General features: G+C 40.5%; 1 protein-coding gene across 7 annotated transcripts in view; it reads left to right on the top strand.

Annotated features, from left to right (window-relative positions):
- The window catches only part of ST6GALNAC3 (ST6 N-acetylgalactosaminide alpha-2,6-sialyltransferase 3), a 225897-nt gene that overhangs the window by 145244 nt on the left and 57355 nt on the right, over positions 1-23298 (top strand). For 6 of the 7 annotated variants that reach the window (XM_075508562.1, XM_075508561.1, XM_075508565.1 and 3 more), the window contains one exon: positions 6156-6565. In XM_075508562.1, coding sequence (XP_075364677.1) covers positions 6156-6565 — 410 coding nt within the window. Of the gene's footprint in view, positions 1-6155; positions 6566-8996; positions 9016-23298 lie in introns of those variants that run through there. The other variant, XM_075508568.1, reaches the window with a different exon arrangement.

The following is a 23298-nucleotide window of genomic DNA, read 5'->3' as shown; positions in this document are numbered from 1 at the left end:
GGATTATCAAGAGGGGTATTATCTTTGACTTTTCAATTTTTGCTTTATATTAGAGGAAAACATATTAAAAGACCTGTTTTTCCGTTTTCTTCTTTATAGGTCATACACTTGACTCTGTTGCTACTCAGAATTTTCTCACATATATTTGAGGTGTTTATTTTTCAGCTCTCAGTATCATGAGATGTACTTGATTCTTGCCTTGTTCCAAAGCTGCCTATATTGTTCCCAACAGCAGCAGCAAAACCGACAACGTTCTGGTGAGCATTTGCTCTGCTATATCTTGAAAGAGGTACGAGCTGGCATGCCGTAACTGGAGCTGTCTCGAAAGTGACAAAGATGACGCTGCATCACTTTGCACTGTGGTTCATGTTCAGAAGGTTTGGGTTTGTGGTTATTTTTGTTCTTTTCCTTTCCATGAGAAAGAAAGCTAAAATGTTTCAAAAATACACTTGCCAAATGAAAGTTTAGATGGTGCTGGAGACTCTGGCATGCAAGTGTCAAGCTCTGCCCAAAGTCCGAGCTTCCTTCCCTTTTCTGTCTCTTTACCACTGACATCAGGAATCCACAAGATACCTGTTCAAGCAAAGGGCTGATACAGCCCTTTTAAGGAGCTGTAACATGAGCTGCAAATCAAAGAATAGCAGTTCTGTAACAACGGGGTCAGTGTATATAGAAAGAATTTCAGTGACAGTTATTTATTCAGTCTCTTACTGCAAGATTAGTCCCATTATGTGGCTCCTATGCATTCCCTTCCAATTCATTCAATTTAAATAAAAACTTCCTGCTAGCACTTATGTACATATCAGTGACAGTCATCTAAATAAAATATCCCAGGCACTTCAGTCGCAGGAACAGTCTTATGAAGAGGCAGATCATATTCTATTTATTTGGAAATGGGATGCATGTTGACATAGGGCTCATTTCAAAATAATGTCAAAATGTTAAAATCTTTATGAAATCTTAACATTAAATTTTATGAAGACAGAGGTGTTTGCTGGGATGTGATGCCGGGGGCTAGGACCAAAGTCAACTGCTGAAGATTAAAAACCCACAACACTACCACAGGAGGGAAGGGGGTACAACCACAAACTCAGGGTAATCAGACCTGTGGTTTTTTATCGTTTTTATTTTTATTGCTTGATGTTAGTTATATAATGTGATTTATATACAGTGCTTCTAAGTGCTGTATTGAATTGATAGCTCTTGCTGGGTGAACACACAAGAACTATCTTTCTTTTCTTTAAATGTGCTGAATTTTTGTCTTAGAGAAGCCTGGCAAGTCTTTCCTCCCAGTCAGAGGTCTGAAGAAAGTGAGTAAGTATAGATAAAACCAGCTTGGTTAATCATCACTGAAACACAGGAAAAATTAAAATACATTTTTGGCTTGTAAAGTAGAGAAAAGCAATAAAAACAATGCCAGACGGTTAATGCCTCTCTTGTACCTTTCATTTCAAAGACCTCAAAAGAACATCAAGAAGAATAAAGGCAAAATCTATTCCCTATTGGCATCATTATAAATGTTGTATCCTCTAAAACTCTAAAGACATCCAAGAAGAGTAGAAGAATAAATGGCATTGAAATAAAGAAAGTCTCTCTGGAGCTTTGTTCAATCGGCTTTGTTAGAATTCACTCAAATAGGATGATTATAAGAAAAGATCTCATTTGTTTCAACATTAAAGGAGCAAATTAATATGTGGTGAGCTGGTAATAATTGCCTCATTATGTAGTGAATGGGCATTGCGTCCAATTTACAAAATTACAATCATATTGTTAAAGTAACAATTGGGAAAGTTTAATCTGAATTTCCTAACTATCTGTATGATTAGTTGTGGGATTCACGGGGTGAAGCAGAGTTGGTGGCTGGAGTGAGCTCTCCAGCGCACCACCGGCCTGTGGTGCTAAGAAGTCGCAAGAGAAGCTCAGCTTGTCATTAGTGTAAATTACACCTGCATAGGTCCTGAGATAGATTTGGTCCAGCCTAAGAGTGAATCTGGCAGTCTCTGCTGAGACGGAAGGCTGGCACGTGACTGGTCTGTCAAGGCATTGCTTTGTTGGACTCCACTGACTTGTGCTGAAGTTTTGGCCAAGAGGTTGAGACCTGGCCTGAGATCATCCCCGCTTGGGACTTCAGCAGACCTACAGGTCCGTGTCTGGGAAACTTGGCGATCTGTGCCGTTGGGAACAGACGTGCCACCCGTACAAACGGTCCTGTAGCTGGGATTGCAGTCTCTCAGTGGAGACATCCGAAATGATGGGGAGGTTGTTTCAAACTGGAAAGTAGCCAATTTTCCAAATATCGAAATACTCTGTGGAAGAGAATAGTGTTTTGTGACCTACTTCTAGTTAGATTTGCTTGTGACCTTTTCTAATTCTGGCTGGTTTTGTTATTTAATGATTTGACCTTTGATTCTTTGAAGCCACTTCAGTGCTAAATGCAAAGATTTAATAACTAGAACTGTTTGATAAGTGACCTTTATTACACAGCTATTTCTCTTTGCTAGAGAAACGGCACTGTTTTGCAAGTTCTAATTCATGGTTTTAATTATCTTTTCTATTGTCTGTAAGCTTGCACAGGAAATGGAAAGGTCAGACATTTCATTTTCTTTACTGATTACAATATAAGTGCTCCTCAACAGTTACAATGTATCACTCAGGAAAAAGCTGGGATGATTTGTCAGGATCATGCCCATCTGCCCTGCTGAGGACTTCTACATCCTTCTGGTCAGCGACAAAATAAATGATTTTCTAGAAGCAATAATAGCTCAACCCCCTTGGTGTGTAGAGGTGAAATATGTGTCTAAATACATGAAAAGAGAACAAAAGGTGAACAGTTCTCTGGTTTTTTCTTCAGCTCATACATCTACAATGCAAGCGAATGAAGACCTTGTGAAAGATACGGGTAAACTCGTAATTGACGTTGTCGGTCCAGAGAGCATCAACAGTAACAGCACAGGGTTCTGTATGGTCCTGCCAATCTGTATCAATCCCGTTGCTGCTGGACCATCTCTACAGATGAGAGGGCAGCCTGGACTGCCTGCCAGAACCATTTTTGGTTTCTCTGATAAGGCTGCTGATGACTTAGTGTTTAATTGCTTTCCTGGTGTTTGTGATGTGGATGCCTGTAAACAGTTACTGTTAACCGCAAAGCACATCACCAAGAAGGCACAAGTTTCTCTAATTCTCCAGTTTTCATCTCTCTGTACTCCTGTTCCTGTGTGTAAGAATTGTCTCTCTGCTTCTGTTCCTCCTTAACACAAACAATACAGCAAGTTAAATGGAAAAGTGATAGTTTCTCATACAGGTTAGGGCTATCGTGGGCAACCTTGCAGCCAAAAGTCTGCATAAGGGAAAAGGGTGTGAGGGATGTAGGACCCCGGAGTATGGGGTGAGGGGGGCCAAAAGCACATCACTCCACCTCCTCAAGGGTCATAGGGAGCTGTCAGCTGTGTCCTAGTTCAGTAGCAGAAGTAGCAGCCACAACTACCCAGGTGCTTCCCAATTCCGGCCCCTCGGTCACCCAAATCCTTGTGCCTGAATAGCTCCTGTGGGAGCCACCTGGCAGAGCAGCGGCATTTGAGCAGCTTTGGAGTCTTGAAGTGATGGGACAGCCATACCTGAGCTAGGGTGTAATAACAAGCAGGAATGTCATGCTGAACGAGGAAAATGAGAAAGCTGTTGTATGTGGATTACTGAAACTGCCCCTTTTGCCTGTGACACTCATAAACCAACACTGCAAGCTGCCGGCCTGTCGCCATATGGGGGTTTAACGAATGAATATTGATGTGTGATTTCTCAGACGTTGAGAAAGATGTGGTGGGAAAAGATACTGAAGTCAGTGAATGATTCTGGAGTCAGTGGAATGTCTCGTGGGTGTCAGTCAGTCTCCTAACTCTCTCTGGGATCTCTGTTGGGAAATATGCATATTAGGACAAGTAAAATTTCTCTACATTGTAAAACATATTTATTCTGAGGTAGGGCTGGGAGGGGTTAAGCCTCTGCCTCTATTGAAGAACCGCAAATTATATGTTGACCTAGTGCAGGCATTCAATATTATGAAAGTGCTTTATAAATTGGAACAAGACAAATGAATCACAACAAAAGAGCTAGAAAACCGGGGGACACAATTGCAGGAGTGAGTGTACTCAGTTTATTTGAGCAGAACAGTTACACTCAGTGAATAGAAAATGTGCAATGCATTTCTAACTAAGGTCAGAAAATCAAACCATTCCAAATTTAAAAGAGCAGCTCCATTTTAATGGAGAAGGAAGAATATTGTGGGGAAAAAAAAAACCCCACCAAAAAACAACACCATGGTTGAGACAAATTTAAATGGGACCAGATTCTTGACCAAATTGGCTTTTCCTAACTAACAGTTTCATATTCAGCATTTGTTAGTTTGCAAGTTCACCCTGAAAGCTATAAATTAAGCTACTGGGACTTTAACAATTCACTTCATGTTAGGATGTGAGTTATGCTTATGGATTTGTTTAGGTCACCCAGCCATGTTCTCATAACATATCTTAGACGGGATTTCTGTAACTAAGTGGTAAACAGAAAGACTGTTGTGTTCAGCTGCATCTCCTGGGATTTCATCTCAGCTGTCAGAGAGCTATGCAGGACAGCTCTCTAAAACTGCAACAGCTATAAAAAAATACATGGTGTTCTGTAAAGGAAACATTGCCAATGCTTTTGCATGCAGTCAGGCATCTTTAATTCCTGATGAAATGAGGAAAGAACATTTTCATGAACCACTCACATAGAGAAATCAAACCAATCACAATGGAGAAATCAAACCTTTGCAATTGTGAGATTTATTGCAGAAGTCTTGCAGGATGCACCTTAGTTCTGTACAATATTTGTCACCCAAAGATGAGATATTTTAGCTGTTATAATTTGGCTCTCTTCAGATGTTTATCTCTTGTCCTTACATTATGCACCATTATCAAAGAAATTTGATGTTTTGTCAGCCACCATGTCCTAAGGTTATAGTGGTCAAATGTAGCCAGGATATTCATCCACATCAGCTAAACGAGGTGTGATGTTGAAGGGAAATAACCACAAGTGTGATCAGAAAAGCACCTAGCATCCTGTCAGGCTAAATGTCCAAAGAACATGAAGGGAATTATTCCTAACAAACATTAAACTGAAGTCACTGGCTCCCAATTGAGAGTATGACAGAAGATCAAGTCTGTGACCATACAAAAAATTGTACATGATCTGTGGCCTGGACCATCTTCTGTAGGTTTTTTTGATGGATCTAGTTTTCATTTGATTTAGATTTCTAACCAAACTTTTCATACAATTCAACTTAAATACAGGGCATTTCCTTTTAGTCTGTTGGTACAAAAGAACCAAAAGGCATTTACTATTTATACTCGGACAAACGGAACATCAGATAGATCCCTATATCTCTGTTAGACAGATAACTGTTCCTATTTTCAATTCATGCTGGAGAAATAACACCTTAGAACGTGCTCAGGAAATACTGTCTTTGACTTCAGTTTGCCCGGGATTAAGTTCGTAGTTCACATGTCACCAGTCCATCTGCCTCTCATTTTTCATGGGTCATAACCATTCTCTGGAGAGAACAATGTATTCCTGTCTGCGTCTCCTTTCCAACTGCAGGATTTTCATGCCACTAGATTGCTTTTTAGAGTTACATCTCATGTTTGACTTCTATCACAAATTTGGAAACTATTCATTCAGACACATAAACACAGTCAGTGTATAGTTAAATTTCCAGCATTACTTTTTCTGTACTTTTTTCCTATTTCTGACAACACCTTGTTAAAAGAGAAAAAGGCATTGATCTAAATATTGTTTTCTCCTGCTTCTTTCTTTCATTGTTTTCTAGTGGAAAGAGTAACATTTAGAGGGAAAAAAAGAAATGCTTATTTTTCTAGTTGACTTTGCAAGGTGGAGAACAAAGGAAAAGATTGGAACTGCCACCTATTTCACTAAAAAGGATTGCATTCAGAGCTTTGTAGTGGTAGGGTTTTCTACCAGCTCTACCACATGAGGATTGTTAGGTTTTTTTTAAAGAGAAGCATTGCTAGCAATTTGTTGGACTGTGCCCGTCTGTCTTTCAACTGAATTTTCATTCTTCCTGTTTTACAGAGAAAGAATTGCCAATATTTTTGTTTTCTTTCTTCCAGCCTCTACAGCTTGACTGTGACCTCTGTGCCATTGTTTCAAACTCGGGACAGATGGCTGGCCAGAAGGTGGGAGCCGAGATAGACAAGTCCTCCTGCATATGGAGGATGAACAATGCTCCCACAAAGGGCTATGAGGAGGATGTTGGGAAGAGGACAACCATAAGAGTGGTCTCGCACACAAGCGTGCCTCTCCTACTCAAGAATCCCGAGTACTTTTTCAAAGAAACCAACAGCACAGTTTACGTGATCTGGGGACCTTTTCGAAACATGAGGAAGGATGGAAATGGCATTGTGTACAACATGCTGAAGAAAACTGTTGACAGCTACCCAACTGCCAAAATCTATGTGACAACAGAAAAGCGCATGAGTTACTGCGATGCAGTGTTTAAGAAGGAGACAGGAAAAGACCGGTAAGTCCTAAATGTGAAGAACAATTATAATGTTTGAAAAAAGATACATGAGAGAAGTTCATGCCGGATGCCAGCTACTAAATGAATCCCTAGATATGTTTTTAATGGATTGTTATATGGTTTTGACTGTTATAAGCACTTGATGAGGCAGCAGCTAGGCCCCATTTACCCCACCTACGCTACCTTCTGTTCTTTCCATTTCTGTTGGCTTGAGTCCCAAAAATATTGGATGTCTTCCTGAAACGTTTTCAAAGCTGTGTGTTGTTTTCAGCTCAATTTACTATTGATTAAATTGACATTTTATTTGAAGAGGATAATCCTACACAAACAACATTTCCAAATGCACAACCTCAGGATAACACTGGATATTGTATTTTCTTCTCTGTTGAGATTCACTGTAGCTTTTCTTCAAACACAAACCTCAGGGTTATGCATTACTTCTATTTCTTGGTGAAAATGGATTATCAGTGATACTGTAATAGATTTAGGTTTTTACCAGAATTATGCTGAAATTGTATTTTCCATGCCTGAGAATGTGTGTTTATGCTGCTCAAGTGGGGGCTGTAAGGAGATGAAAGTGCGAGGGCCACTGTTTTGGCTAGCATGTTCAGAGCAGAAATTGGATTTGTGGATTTAAGACCACAAATTACAGGATTTTGTAACTGAGCTGCAAAAATTCTGATCATCTGTGTTTTGGCATGGAAGAGCACCTGTCATGCGTACTCACTGGAGCTAACTAGGAAGGAGTTTCCAGATCACTGCTGTGCCTTAGTATTAATTTTTGGATTTGCACTTCATGAGTTTGCAGTTGTGAAGGACTGTAGCCATTCTGACCAAATTAAAAATACAGATATTCACAAACAGTTTAACTTAGTCTGAACTTTTGACTTAGCTTTTGAAATAGAAGAGCTTTTTCTCTCAAACTTCTTTCATTCATCTTGTTATTAAACTGCCAAACTTGGTTAGAGTTGAGTTTTCCCTTTTTTAAAACTATTGAAACATAGGGAAGAACTTGCCCCTCAGCTTGTTCACTATGTGCACATGTTGTTGCTGCGATTCTGGAATCGGAGGGAGCTCCTATATGTCATAAAGATGTCAAGGTTATCATGGCTTCTTTAGTTTAACTGAACAAGCTGATGAACAGAGACTAATAGAGAAAATATGCAAGATGCATTATTTAAAAATGCCCTCTAATAATTCAGGTCATCCAGTTTACGTATTAATTGAGCTAAATAAGATCATGGGTACATTATTGCATTGCGAAACATAAATTTGTTTATATTTTTGACTCTTCCACGTTAACAGTCAGTCAGGTCACAATGACTTTACAATACTCTATCAAAATCCTTGTTGTGAGACCAGACGTTAGTATATCCTATCAAAGAATCTCATCATCCGATATCAAAGTATCCTCATCTCCAGCATAATCCATTCGTCCTCAACAAATTAACACATCCCAAGGTTTTATTATTATGCAATTAACACAATACAAATGCTTCTTTCCATGTCAAAGGCAGATTGGACTTCTGTTCTCCCAGTGCTTATGAACAAAGTTCTTAGGCAGCCTAATGTCAAAGTGGCCCAATTTCTTTCTCCTTAATCCATTACAACGACTAAAAGTTTCACATTGCAAACAGGCAAATTGTAAAGAGCCTGCCTCCTGACCCACCTGACATTGCGTTTGCACGTGCCGCCCTTTAACACTGTGGAAAAAACCCCATCGCTTCTCAAGGGGCAATCGGATAACGTCCTTGTATCTACTGCAGCTTTCATTTTTAGTCCTACTTTTCCACATCAACTACTAAGTGGTGTTTTTAACATCATTTAGTGCACTTGTCAGCTGGAAACAAGGGACACAATTTACATGTCACCAGCCAACACCTTCTGTATCACAAGAAAACATCCTGCAGTTCCCTCCTAATCAGGGGACCTCAGTTTGGAAACTGTTTCATTTTCTGTAACATCTTCGATTCACAGAACCCATCTGCTGTTTCTAGGGAGGGTCATGAGGCTGTTAGAGGTATGTGGCATTTGTGGAAGCAGTAAAGGGAGAGCACAAGAGATTTGTGGGTGATGAAAATAGTTTTGCACCTTGTGCCAGACTATTATGATGCTGAGACAGACTCAGGTTCCTCAGCCAAATATTCCTTCGGTTCCTCAGAGAAACATCAACTCTTGCTTGCAATATTAGATTGAACAGAGGTCTGTTTCGACATGTTCCCAGCAAAAATTCTGGAAGGAAACCAAGTTCAACTCATATTTTAAAATGTACTGAGTGGATTGTAACCACATCTATTTTAGTTTAATCCTAAAATACTGTCCTTATGTACAGTGTATGCTACTAATGCATAGTAAGATTGCAACAGATTTCTAGTCTGTCAAGCCTTTAATGAGCTTTCTATTTCTACTCTTTGATGTTCCATCTTTTCAGGTAATTAGTGGGACTTTTCAGTAGTTTCATCCTAGTGGTGCTCAAGTTTTAAAGGATGTTATGAGAAGCAGCTAACAGGTATGTGCTGCAGTCACTTCTCTACTGCAGAAAAGCTCTGGTCCCGCACCACCGACGTGAGAGCTGACTTCACTGAGTGCAGGTTCAAAACCCACAGCTTTGGTATTGACAAACGGTATATCATTGGTTCATGGAAGAAACAAGAATTGCCTCTAAATAACGTCCAGCAAACAAGTTTGTTTATTTCACAATGCAGCATTTTTTAATTCTACAACAGTACAAAATACCCTCTGATATGGGCTACCCATGCTGGTGAATTAACCTTGCATGTGGTGTTATGAATCTGGGGGACATATGTTCTTTCTGAGAGTCTTCATTAGTGAAGCATTTGAGTTCAAGGCGGTGAATACTCATCCACTTTGAATAATTGTTGTACATAAATAATATTCATTACCAGACATTCACAATTTTTCATTAATACATTCTACTTGGTATTTCCCTAGAGGGAGCATAAAGCTGGCGGCTTCTTCCAGTACTTCACTAATGTTTTGGTATATTATATGTATTGAGTCAAGTGAAAGGACTTAAAGAAACATTAGGTAATTACTAAGTGTGGCATCTTTATATGTACCTCAATCCAGGTAGGTGGTTCTAAAGCCATCTGTATCTTTGCCATGCATTAGAAATATAAGGCAATATGATATAACAACATTTAATTGGTAATAACAGAGAAAACTGTAGTCTTCATTAAAGCAGCAGAGCTAATTCTGGTCTGATAAAGTGCACTGAACAGCCCTAAATAGGTTTTAATTAGCTGGCACCAAAGCTGCACCACCCTTAGGGGAGGGTGAAATTAATGAAAACTAGCAGCAAATAGATCAATGCTACTGGATGTTATTGCCTTAGGTGAAGGTGATGAGGAAGAAAGGAGAGTCTTTTAAGGATCATTTAGAAAACAGTCTGCGTTAAAAGTCACTTTCAAAAAGCAATGATAAAATAAATCTGCGCTAATACCAGTGAAACAGTCTAATGTTATCCAGACTGCAGACTCCTTTTGTGTTTATACTACAAACATCTCAGACTAACCCCTCAGCAGGGTCTGTCCGAGTAGTGCCTCTGATGGCACTGCTCCCTGTCCCCTCTCGGGGCCGATGGCGTGGTCAGACCGCTCCTGTCCCACTGCATGTGGAGGACGCCGAGCCCCAGCAAACAGCCAGTAACGCATGTGCTGATACTGCCCAAACCACAGCTTAACTCGATGTTTCTAGTCACACTTCTTATAAATAACTCCCAAAAAGAGCCTGCTGAGCTTTGCTGAGGAGATATATTCTGAGCTCCTAAAATTCCCGTTAAGACACATGAGATAATGTTCTGAAACTCAGCCAGTTTGGTAGACAATTGACTTTCCCCACACTCTGTCTTAACTCAGACAACACCCATCCAGTACCCAAACATTTCAGTTCAATTCAACAACATTTTATTGACATTATTAGCTATACAAGCATGTCTACAACAGGCAGGTTCACTGAGCCACATTTGCAGTCAGATGGCTATTTCTGAAGGATCTTTGTTTACACCTTGGACAATTCCAAAGCAACTAAATTGCTTTTGTGCTTCTCTTCCAGAAGTTCTTAGTTTCCTCTGTTCATGCCAGATGGTGCTATCTGTTAGGTTGTGAGAAAGCTGTTTTATCATTCGAGGCAGAAAGATGGATCGTTCTGATCACTGACTTCTGCATCAAGATTCAGAATTTGGGGGTGTGCTCAACCTGCTATTTTACTCAGTTCTGCTCACTAATTATTTATCTTTTTGGCGATATACGAGATCTATATTATATCTCTGTCATTTAGAGCTAACAAATTATATTCATCTAAAGTTGGGATTGACACTGTTAGACAACTGCAGTCATCACAGCTTCACCTCAGCTAATATGTAGGTTTTGATGTGTCTGACTAATCTACATGAAGCTGTAGTCTAGTAAAAATGTCATTGAAATGAATAAATGAAATTACATTCTCTGAGCTTCAGGTAGCTGCAACTTCTATTGTTTGGTGATATTCTCTGTGAATCGAGGTAGTGGAGCTGTCAGGCACCAGAACGTCAGTTTATGCCATATTTCTGGTTGTTGGCTTGAATGAAATATTATAGTAATACTATTTCCACTTGTGCACTTGCTTACACATATGTATTAGTTTCCCTATCAAGGCCATTCAGAGAAAATATAAAATCTTAGCTAGCGTTAGGTAATATTTGCAGAAAGCAGTTTTTCATCGGGAAATTGTGAACATTGACACTGAATCTGCCTCAGAGAGTTAGATTTTGGGACTTGGGAAGTAATTCCCATCTGTGCTTTGTATTAATGTGCTTTTTCTAAAAAAAATAAATTCTGGAAGATGAATAAACGTTCATTTCACTTTGAAAGGAAAACGAGCAGAGTTAGGGAACATCAGCATCTTTAAATTACAGAACTCTTGGAAGAAAATGATGGAAAAACTGATTCAGACTGACAGAGGAAATGTATAATGCCTGTTGAAACATTTTTAAGGACAGAAATGAATTGTAGTTTACATTTTGATATAGTCTTTGTCACGATGATGTAGTGTCTGCTGCTGCACCAATAAAATCAGCAAAAAGTTCTCAGCTGCCTGTGAGCCTCACAGCAAACCCCAGAACACGTGCTTGATATAGTGACCGTTTTTCAAGTGCTTGATGGTGGATCTTTCTTGAACCATTGCTTGGCACTCCATTCTTTCTTTTTATAAAGTAATGCCTTCAAAAAATGCTAATGGATTTGTCCATCTTAATTCATAGAGGGTTTAAATAGTTTCATTGCCAGCTAAGACTGTTTTATTACCTGAAAAAACAAGAGTCTAAAGCATGAAACCTTAATGAAATAAATAGATTTTTCATTATAAAACACTTAAAACCTCAACATCTATTGCTGTTTGTGGTCAATCACCGGACGGCTAACAACTGTTTTGGGGTTTATATTCACTCTTCCATTTCCTGGTAAAACACCAGTTGTTCCTGAGTGTCCTAAATTTATTCCCTGCAGCCCATTAGTAACTGCCTTTATATTTCTTTATGAAGATTTTCCTAATTAAGATGAACATTTTTCTCTATTAGGCAGATGGAACTCAATAGAAGAAGTCCGTTTTTTATTAACATGCAGTAAATGCTGTACAAAGCACCAGTACTTTTGTTAAGAAACACAGCTCCTTCTACATTACACTAATTACATAGTAAAGTGAAACTTTATTAAAAAATATCAATATTAGCTAATACTTTGTGATAAAACTGTGCCTGCATATAGATTGGTGTGGGCTCAGAGACCTATTGATTCTGTGGTGGTTGCTGACTATAGCCATGGAGTTATTTCTTTTTGTCTGATGATTTAAGTCAAGAAATACATAATCAGGATCTACTTTATCTTTGTGCATTTTCACATGTTCTTTGAATTAATCCAACATCTATTGCTTTTAATTTATCACATCTTCTTTAAGTGCCACTGGATCTGTTTTCTGTTCCTGACAAGCCGTACGTTAAATCTTTATACAGTGTTTGGTATTGTCCTAATTACATGCACACCTTTTCCATCCTGTCCTTTAAATATTCTGCAGCTTTTATGGTCGAGAGAGTATTGCTGATATCTCTCATGAGCAACACTGGGATCGCGCATGTAGATGAGATTCTGCTTCGACTTTTCTCGCACCCTGTGAACATACAACTTTTGAAAGGATTATGTAAGTCAGTGATTCATATGCTAGCAATTCTGGTAGCACTGTGGATCGCAGTGGTTCCAGGTTTGCTGCTGGTGGTGAAGGTGTTTTATGGTTGCAAAGGCAGAAGTCTTGGAGGGAAAAATTAGCAAAGGCAGAGATTTTGAATGAAGCCTTTGGTGTTCATAGGAGCTTCACTGGATTGTCTTCCATAGTTCAACGTTTTTGATTTTTCAGATCACGGTGTTTAAAATAGAGCTTGATTTTCCTAAAGGAGCTTAACATTTTAAAGGAACAGAACTAATTTTTAAAATATCAAGAAATGAATCTGTTTTTTTAACTCAACCTTGTGGCCAGATGAAATAGTTGTCTTTAAAAACACAGAGTGATTGCCATTGAAGTCTATACTTATCACCAGTTGTCACACAGCAATACGTTTCTAAGATACATTAAATAGAATAGAAAATAAATGCAATGTTGCTATTACTTTATTATGATACCTATTGGTTACTGATAACTGTGGGTTTTCTAATGGAAGCTCCCTAAAGTGCACTGAGCCTTATTTACAGTGTTTAGCAAAAGACAACATACTACAATCAAACAGCATGAGATGCACTGGGAGATTTTGTGCTATAGAGTTGCTGCTCAAGTGAGGATAGCAACTTTAGGAGGTAGGGAATAAAACACTACAGTGATTTGTTGCTTCAGATAGAGAAGAGTTTCTGTACGTCTGTCCACCCACTAACTAGTAAATCTTACTAGCAAAGACTTTTCTTATAAAAGGTGTATGAGAACTAATTTCAGATATCTCACTGAATGAGGTCTAGAAAAGATTATGTTCTCAAAGCTTTGAACAAGTAGGAAACACAGCAAAAAAACCCTGTTTAAAAGTAGAAACAGTTTAGCCTGAACTGATGTTGGAATATTTTACCTTAAAATATAGAAAGATTAGTAAACAAATACTGCACTGAAAATTTAATTGGTAAGAAATCAAGCCTGTATGAGACCTCATGCACATAGGTGGGAGGAAAACTGGTGGAAAATGGTGAAATTTTGTGTCTCATTAAATTAATTTAGAACTCAGTGTTAACTAGGTGCTTGCTTATGCACTTCTTCACAATGTGTATTTTTACCCGTATAAAAACAAAACAGATGTTCTACACTTTTATTTATATGTCTGTTATCATGTATCCCATATAAAGAATTCAGGCTGTAATTTCAGAACAGTGAAACTGTATGGATATATATGTGCGCACATGGATTTATAGCGCACGTCTTTGAAGGTAACTCAGGATTCACAGCCATGCTTCTCGGAGAACTTGATGTACTGTTGGGATATGCTACAACCTGCGTTTAGAAAACAATCGCTGACTACATCCTATACAGTTCCTGTGATACTCAAATTCTCTGAGCTTTTAACAGTGAGGCAGCTATGCATTTAAAGAGTAACATGCACATGAGCAGCACATACAATTTTTCTCAGGCATTCATGTCTTCAGCAGGTTTTGGAAGCTATAACAGCTTGGAAAACCAGCTACAACTGTGGGGATTTATTATGAATCTTGAGGAGTGTCCTCAAATAGCATGTCTGATGTCTTGGATATTGATCAGCATGTAGCTTAGTTTGGGTGTGAAGGGTGTGCTGGTTTTGGCTGGGACAGAGTTAATGTTGTCCATAGTAGCTAGCATGGGGCTGTGCTTTGGCTTTGTGCTGGAAGCAGTGTTGATAACCCTGGGATGTTTTCGTTACTGCTGAGCCGTGCTCACACAGAGTCAAGGCCTTTTCTGCTCCTCACCCCACCCCACCAGCGAGCAGGCTGGGGGTGCACAAGGAGCTGGGAGGGGACACGGCCGGGACAGCTGAGCCCAACTGAGCAAAGGGACATTCCGCACCATATGGCGTCATGCTCAGCATGTAAAGCTGGGGAAGAAGAAGGAAAGGGGGGACATTCGGAGTGATGGCGTTTGTCTTCCCAAGTAACCAAGTGATGGAGCCCTGCTTTCCTGGAGATGGCTGAACACCTGCCTGGTGATGGGAAGGAGTAAACTAATTCCTTGTTTTGCTTTGTTTGCATGCGCAGCTTTTGCTTTACCTATTAAACTGCCTCTATCTCAACCCATGAGTTTTCTCACTTTTCCTCTTCCGATTCTCTCCCCCACCCCACCGGGGGGGAGCGAGGGAGCGGCTGCGTGGGGCTTAGCTGCCGGCTGGGTTAAATCGCCACTAAGGGGAATACTTTTTGATGCAGATGTTCAAAGATTCAGCCACTCTATTTTCAAGATTTTGTAAGAAATTCTTGTTTGTAGTAGCATTCACTACAGTTGGGACGGCATACCAGAGGCACCACTCATCTCAGAACCTGAGCAACCCTGTCCAGTACGTTAGTATTCAGTAAACATGCAACTGCAATAGAAGAAAAGGTTTCTACATGCCCATATTTGTTCTTTGCAAGTTTGCTGTTACTATCCCATCCCGGTCTTTGGAGACTTCTTTTTCTTTGTTTTTATTTTTTTAAAGTCAGTCATCCCAGCAAGCATCTCCTCTCTGCTGTAGTCATACTGGTTACAGAAAGGAGGCATGAACTCCCTGTCTAATAACATTCTCTACATGACTCATTAAAACTTCCAAAGCACAGGATTTGCTGCAAAACTTTAAAAATTGCTGCAGATGATGTCACTAGTGTAGAATAACACACAGAGAAGGGAAAGAAAGTGATAGCAGATGAAATCCTAAGAAGCAAACAGCATGCTTTTATCTTAACAATAAAAACAAAGATAAATGTCAGAAATATGTGCTCTGTGTTCAGTTTGCTCTCCATATGTTGTTTCAGAGTTTTCCTTGAAGTGCATTCATTAGAGATGCTAGTGCTCCTGTCTCCAAAGAGCGTCCCAAACATTTCTGTGAGAGCATTCCCGAAAATATTGCAGGTATCACTTAAGCCTCAAAATGCCTTTGTGAAGCGAGGAATATTTATCCCCTTTTTACAACTTGACTTCCCTGAGAAAAGGACAGTAGGGGAAAGCGGAGCTATTGCTGTGCAGATATTCATGCCCATAGGGCTTTTTGAATGTTGTATGCTTACCATGAAGGCATTTCCATCTCTTACAGTGCTAATTTTGGGTTGGAATGGTCTGGAACTGCAAAATGGAACCAATTTCTGCTGCTCTGTACCCTGTTTTCAGCCAAACACGGTAATGTTCTGGCACTTCCTTCCATATAAAATTAGCAGTAGTCTCTTGACGTTTTACAGTCAATCAAAATATTAGGGAAAGAAAATAATCTGAAGAGTATTTGCAAAGCAGTATTCCTCTAAAAGAGGAATTTTAGTTTCAATTTGTTCAAGTATTATTTGTTTTCCTATCCTGTGTCCATCCATCTTAGCATTGTCTCCACACCTTCCTCCCATCCATTAAGAAATGTGACTAGCATTTGTTATGTGTAGCTTTTTCTTTTATCGAGGGAGAATTGTGTCTTTGCTGGAGCTTAGTGGGTTTTTTTTTTTTGCTCGCTCTCCCTGTGCTGCTCTGATTTTATATTAGTGATGACACTGTTGAAATATGTTTCGTGTCTGGAGTAGAAGAAAGCAGTGGTCCTTAATTCCTCCGGGCTTATTTCATGGTCTTAAATTGCCTTTACCTTCTCGTCCAAGAAAGCACAGTGTTCAACAGAGTTGGATTTCAGCTCCACTGTACAGATCCTGCCAGGGACTCTCATCTGCAGTGGCGTGCCAGAGCCTTCTCACTCCTAGAGGTATTTTGGGTCTCGCTCACAGAGTGCCTTGCGGATATGAAACTTCATTTAACTTTATATAGGATATCCTCAGGATATCCTCAAGCTTTATGTACTGCTTAGACCTGTCTAAGCACCAGTGGCTTCCTGCCAAGCTACGCTGCTATGCTTGGCTAGGAGAAAGGCAATGAATGGATGAGTGACTAAGGCCAGTTCATTGTTTATCAGCGGGAAATAGAGTATTTCAGGCAATATTTCTGGATATGGTTTAGGATGGTACTCGGGGATGATGTATTCGGGGAAGGCTTATTCCAGTTTCAATTCCAAGCTTTTAATTCTGGATCACTTAAAAGTTTTCCTCTGTGTTTGAAATAACAACCACTGGTTTCATATGTATTTGACCAGTTTCAGGATAGCAGCAGCAAGAGCAGCTCCACATGTTTTCCTTAAAATTCTTCTGTTTGTGTACCAGGACTGAGACTGGCATATAATATAAGTATTTTCTTCATTATTACTTTACATTTTTCCCTGAGGCTATCATATTGATTTCAAAACCATGGTCATCATTATACTAAAATGGTGGCATTAATACATTGGTCTCTGTGGGTAGATTATAATAGAAAGTTTAAAAATAATTGCCCACTAATATGAGAGGTGGAAGTATGTATAGTATTATATTGCTTGTAATGTAACCATTAAAATAACAATTATGTGATAATGAAAAGACTCGTTATGCTTTAGTTTATCTTTACATAATGTTAATAACTAATGAAAACAGGGAAGATTATATCTAATTACATTTTACAATACTATTGCACTTCCTGTAAAGAGAACATTTTGCACAGAAGTGTAGATCTGCATGCTTCAGTAAAGTTTGTGTCCACTCCCTATGTACTTCAAAATATGACTATTTTAAAACCAATGGTTACAAAACGGTTCTTTTTTATCAAATGGTACATATAGTCTTCACAAGAACATTTTTTAAATTAAGTTAGTAGTCAGAGGTAGTCAGATCTTGCAACATGGCCGCATTGAACAAAAATTTAAAAATAATTTTATGTCCTTCAGGTTTCATGTGTTAGAAAAATGAAGGTAGCTTGACACTGAGTCAGTCAGTAGGATACTGTCTCTCTTCAGGTGAATGAGAAATGTTAAATATATACATTATCAGCTGTGGCAATTTTGCTTTCGTATTGTCTACTGCAGAGTAGTATTGTCAGCCACGTGAGCAAGTTCCTTTTCTATTGTATCGGAGGTGGAACATGCAAGGACAAATAGAAAAATGGTGCTTTGACATAGATAGAGAAGCCTCTCATTTTGTATGTTGGGATATTGAGCTCAAAGCTAAAAGCGCTTAGTTCAGGAATGCATAGATAGAGCTCCCCAATTATCTTAATGGCAAGAACATTGATTAGAATTAAGACATTTTGGTATTTGTATATCCAGATCAGACTACACTGATTTTTAAAGATGCAGTAAGATTGTCTCCCAGTTCTCAATACTTTGCATATTTTCAAAACATAATGCCATGGTTGAATGTTACCTTTAAGTGCCAAACTCCTGCAAGTGGGAGTTATATCATCTAATCCATTTCACTCCAAAACAGAATTAAGAGATATGAATTAAGCAGTTATGAACTAGACATTAAAAATATAATTGCATTGATTTTTTCTAGGTATTATACCAAATGACATCAATAGAAAATGTCTTTGGTCTAACAGTGTGATATTTAATTAGTTTCTGTTAATTGCCTGCATTTCAGAAACAAATGGCTTGATTTCTTTATTCAGTGAATGAATGAATGACTCGGCCTTCTGCCTCTCCTCCATTGCCCAGTGTCCTATCCCCTATATACCCAGGGAGTGCTCTAGACCTGACTGGGAGGTAAAGATGGTAATAGAAGGGGGCGAGGAGAGCCACAGATACAGCTGGCAGCCTTACCGCTGCCGGAAATCCATGGCAGCCTGGCCTCCCCACCAAGGAGGCAGAGAAGCCTTTCCCATCGAGGGGAGGGTATGTAGACTTCCACCTTTCTACAAGATTCCCTGCTGCTCTTGCCCGTAGCCGATAGGAAGGCTAAGGCACCTCCCGGCTGCCGGGGTGGGAGTGCTACAGAAGAGAGTGAGGCCGGAGGCCAGCTGAGTTATTTGGTGCATCCAGCTACAGGATTGTCTCCTTGGAGGCGACAGTTCTTGTGTCTTTGCAAAGGTAGGGTTTCATTTTCTGTTCCAGTGAGCTAAATGGTGGGTTGAATTTGTGAGCCACAGTGTACGTGGTTGTATGGTGGTGTTCAGAGCCTGGTTACTGTCTGAGTCTTTGTTTGGATGCCAGGAGAGCTCAGTACATACTAAGTAGCCCTGTATGTTAGGGAGTGTTTTGATCATCTAGAGCTTAATGATGGTGATGATAGGATTGAGTGTTTATGAGAAAGAATCAGGGGGAGGGCCAGCAAGGCAGATATCATGGTGGGAGTCTGTTATAGACCACCCAACCAGGATGAAGAGGCAGATGAAATATTCTGTAAGCAGCTGGGAGAAGTCTCACGATCACTAGCCCTTGTTTTCATGGGGGACTTCAACTTACCAGATATCTGCTGGAAATAGAATACAGCAGAGAGGAAACAGTCTAGGAGGTTCCTGGAGCGTGTGGCAGATAACTTCCTGACACAGCTGGTGAGTGAGCCAACGAGGGAAGGTGCCCCACTGGATCTGTTGTTTGTGAACAGAGAAGGACTTGTGGGTGATGTGATGGTTGGAGGCCGTCTTGGGCATAGCGATCACAAAATGATAGAGTTTTTGATTCTTGGAGAAGTAAGGAGGGGGGTCAGCAGAACCTTGGACTTCTGTAGGGCAGACTTTGGCCTGTTTAGGACACTGGTTGACAGAGTCCCTTGGGAAGCAGTCCTAAAGGGCAAAGGAGTCCAGGAAGGCTGGACATTCTTCAAGAAGGAAATCTTAAAGGCATAGGAGCAGGCCACCCCCATGTGCCAAAAGATGAACCAGCAGGGAAGAAGACTGGCCTGGCTGAACAGAGGGCTTTGGCTGGACCTCAGGAAAAAAGGGAGAGTTTATGACCTTTGGAAGAAGGAGCAGGCAACTCAGGAGGACTACAAAGATTTCGTGAGGTTATGCAGGGAGAAAATTAGAAGGGCCAAAGCCCAACTAGAACTTAATCTGGCTACTGCCATAAAAGACAATAAAAAATGTTTCTATAAATACATTAGCAACAAAAGGAGGGCTAAGGAGAATCTCCATCCTTTATTGGACACGGGGGGAATGGACAAAGGGTGAGGAAAAAGCTGAGGTACTTAATGCCTTCTTTGCCTCAGTCTTTAATAGTAAGACCAGTTGTTCTCCAGGTACCCAGCCCCCTGAGCTGGAAGACAGGGATGGGGAGTAGAATGAAGCCCCCATAATCCAAGGGGAAATGGCTAGTGACCTGCCACACCACTTAGACAGACACAAGTCTATGGGGCCGGAGGGGATCCACCCAAAGCCTGTGGCATTGCATGGGGTTGCTGTGGCCCAAGTGCAGGACCCGGCACTTAGCTTTGTTGAACCCCATACAATTGGCCTCATCCCATCGATCCAGCCTGTCCAGGTCCCTCTGTAGAGCCTTCCTACCCTCAAGCAGATCAACACTCCCACCTCTGTAATGCTACAGGCCTGGGGAAGAGTGGCTGGAAAGCTGCCTGGTGGAAAAGGACCTGGGGGTGTTGGTCCACAGCCAGCTGAATATGAGCCAGCAGTGTGCCCAGGTGGCCAAGAAGGCCAGTAGCATCCTGGCTTGTATCAAAAATAGCGTGGCCAGCAGGAGTAGGGAAGTGATCGTGCCCCTGTACTCGGCACTGGTGAGGCCGCAGCTTGAATACTGTGTTCAGCTTTGGGCCCCTCACCACAAGAGAGACATTGAGGTGCTGCAGCGTGTCCAGAGAAGGGCAACGAAGCTGGTGAAGGGTCTGGAGCACAAGTCTGATGAGGAGTGGCTGAGGGAACTGGGGTTGTTTAGCCTGGAGAAAAGGAGGCTGAGGGGAGACCTTATTGCTCTCTACAACTACCTGAAAGGAGGTTGTAGAGAGGTGGGGGTCGGTCTCTTCTCCCAGGTAACAAGTGATAGGACGAGAGGAAATGGCCTCAAGTTGTGCCAGGGGAGGTTTAGACTGGATATTAGGAAAAATTTCTTCACTGAAAGGGTTGTCAAGCATTGGAACAGGCTGCCCAGGGAAGTGGTTGAGTCGCCATCCCTGGAGGTATTTAAAAGACGTGTAGATGTGGTGCTTAGGGACATGGTTTAGTGGTGGACTTGGCAGTGCTTTCCATTTGGCATGTTTCTTGCTTTCCTTCAAATATTTTTTTCCTTCTCTATCATTACTTTACTGATATTTTCCCACATTTTTTCCTCTTTGATTTCCTGCCTCATTGTTTGTAACTGTGTCATCTATATAGCTTTCTTCTTTCAGCCTTTTGTCCTTTTATTGTGAAACATATTGCCTCGAACACACCTCCTGTTCTCAGCACAATCTCTTTTAAAACAGCTCACAGACCTGCAAGGTATCTGATGAAGAACAGCTCTCCCCTCTGTGCCCGTGCCCTTGCCCTTGTGCTTGCTCTTTCACTTGAATCCTGGAGCAGAACACCTGGAAGTCTGCTCTGGAATGGCAGATCCCAACTCAGTACATCCAGTACTTAAACCAAAACCAAAATATCACAGTGGGATGTAGAAGCTGTGCATGATTATTTATTGATGATTGTTGGTTACAGGAATTAAAACAGCAGGGAGCTCAGATTTTGATCGGAAACAAGTGATTTTTCTGTACACTTTTTATTTTAAAATAAGACCATAATATAAACCCATTGTGCTCATGCTGTTAAATGCTAAGCTCTGGCATGACCTACTGTATGAACAATGCATGTTCCCTGTTACATGAGTATGTAGCTTTGTATATGCAAGCATTGATAATGGCTCGGAGCTGTTATACAGCAATTTATACATGTGTATATCTACGAGGTATCACAAATGCTTCACGTCCATGCTCCAGTGTACCAAACACCCAGCACAATGATTTCAGTGTGAAAAGCAAAGGGATCTGGTATGCGGCTGCCTGACTGGAGCTGGGACAGCCTTTCTGTGAGCTTCCAGCACAAGAGGTGTTCACACAGAGGCCCACTTCACGTGTTCCATAGCGTTAGCAACGAGCAAGGTCCATGTGGTTCGTTTGGGCTTTTCGTAAGTACTTTTCAATTACAGCAGTACAAGATAGCCAGCCTGGCGGTGACTTTTGGGTCTTTATGTGCTACAGATATAATTTATTTGCTTTTACTTTTTGTAACATCACCAACTGCTAAGGGAATTGATGTTTAATATGTTTCTAAATAAGTAAAATTAAGTATAAATAAATAATGCCTGGTTTATTAGTCCAGGTGTTTTCAGCATTGCTGAAAGTGGTTTGATGACAGCCACCAGCACTAGCAGTGGAAAAAAACCTGATTTCTCAGTGATTATTATCATTATAATAAACCATAATTGAAAGATTACAAAATTGATTCTTTTAAAAATTAATGTTGCATGAGTGAGCAGGCTCTGTGGCGTTCAGATTTTTTCAGTGGAAGGAAAATGGCTTGTTTTATTTCCTGGCAGAAAACTGCTGATTTTCAAACAATCACATTAGAGAAAACAGTCCCAGAGGGTTACAGGAGACAACAGACCTATGTCATTATGCTTTACCCTTTCCTGATGGGTTCGGAGAAGAGCCAGAAACAAAAGAAAGTTACATTCATTATTGAGAGAGCCTTGGGAAAATCTGTTTGGCCAAGCAATTTTGCATGAAACGAGTGAGGAAATATTTGACTGCAAAGAACATAAACTCCTTCCATCGATATGCAATTTTCTGGATCCATTTGTCCAAATGATTATTAAGAACAGTTTCTAAATTTGCAGTGCTTTACAGCTTCAAAGGGCTGTGAAAGCATTAACTAGTTAAATGGATGGAAGTGTTTTTTAATAAATAAAAAACAAAAAGACCAAAGTCAGTTGTAAGACAGTTTAAAGTGCAAAGTACTGAAAACAGCAGGAAACCTGAGGACCTGGAATAGCAATCATACAGTACCATCCGCCCCAATCAGGAAAGTGGAAACCACAGATTTATCTTTGATGATTTCCTGTAAATATGCCCTTTGAGGACAGATTGCCCTGCCCAGTCTTGTGGAAAAAGCTCAGAGTTACATCTCTTCTCACCACAACATATGGATCTCAGCAAGCCCTGCTTCTCCATTTCCGAAGTCATTCCTCAGGTGGAAAAGTCTGAGCAAAAAAGTGGTGAAATATTGTTGCAAAAATGCTGCCTAGCATCCTTCAAACCTGGTCAGTTTGACTGGAAAGCAGCTTTCTGAGGGTTTTTTTCCTGGCCATTTTCTTCAGTAAGGTCTGTCCAGTTTTCCAGACCTTCTGCTATCCTAGTGGAAGTGGTTTTATTAATGTTTTCATTCACTTCAGAGTGCCATGTCTCCCTTTTCCCTCGGATGCAGCAGTATAAATAGCTTTGCTCCATGTAAGTGTGTAGCAGCGTGTGCTAGGGGCTGGGGAAGGTACGTTTGGGTCTCTGTCTGAGTGCCCCCAGCCGCACACCCTACGAAGGACGACATCTGCTTTGTGATATTGTTAGCAGGATGGCTGTTCTGTGTTTTGGGGGTGCCTAGTGCAGACATGGGGGTCTGGTCTTTCTTCCTCACTACCTCTTTGTAACACTTTGCCTCTTCTGATGTTGTGTTATTGGGTCTGAAGGGCTGGGATCTGGGCTGCAGCAAGCAGTGTTTCATCTTGGTAGCTTGGGGTTTCC

This window comes from Mycteria americana, chromosome 7, assembly GCF_035582795.1.
Source record: "Mycteria americana isolate JAX WOST 10 ecotype Jacksonville Zoo and Gardens chromosome 7, USCA_MyAme_1.0, whole genome shotgun sequence".
NCBI classification, from domain to species: Eukaryota; Metazoa; Chordata; class Aves; order Ciconiiformes; family Ciconiidae; genus Mycteria; species Mycteria americana.
The sequence above is the reverse complement of the archived record's forward strand: the minus strand, read 5'-3'. Positions and strand labels throughout refer to the sequence as shown.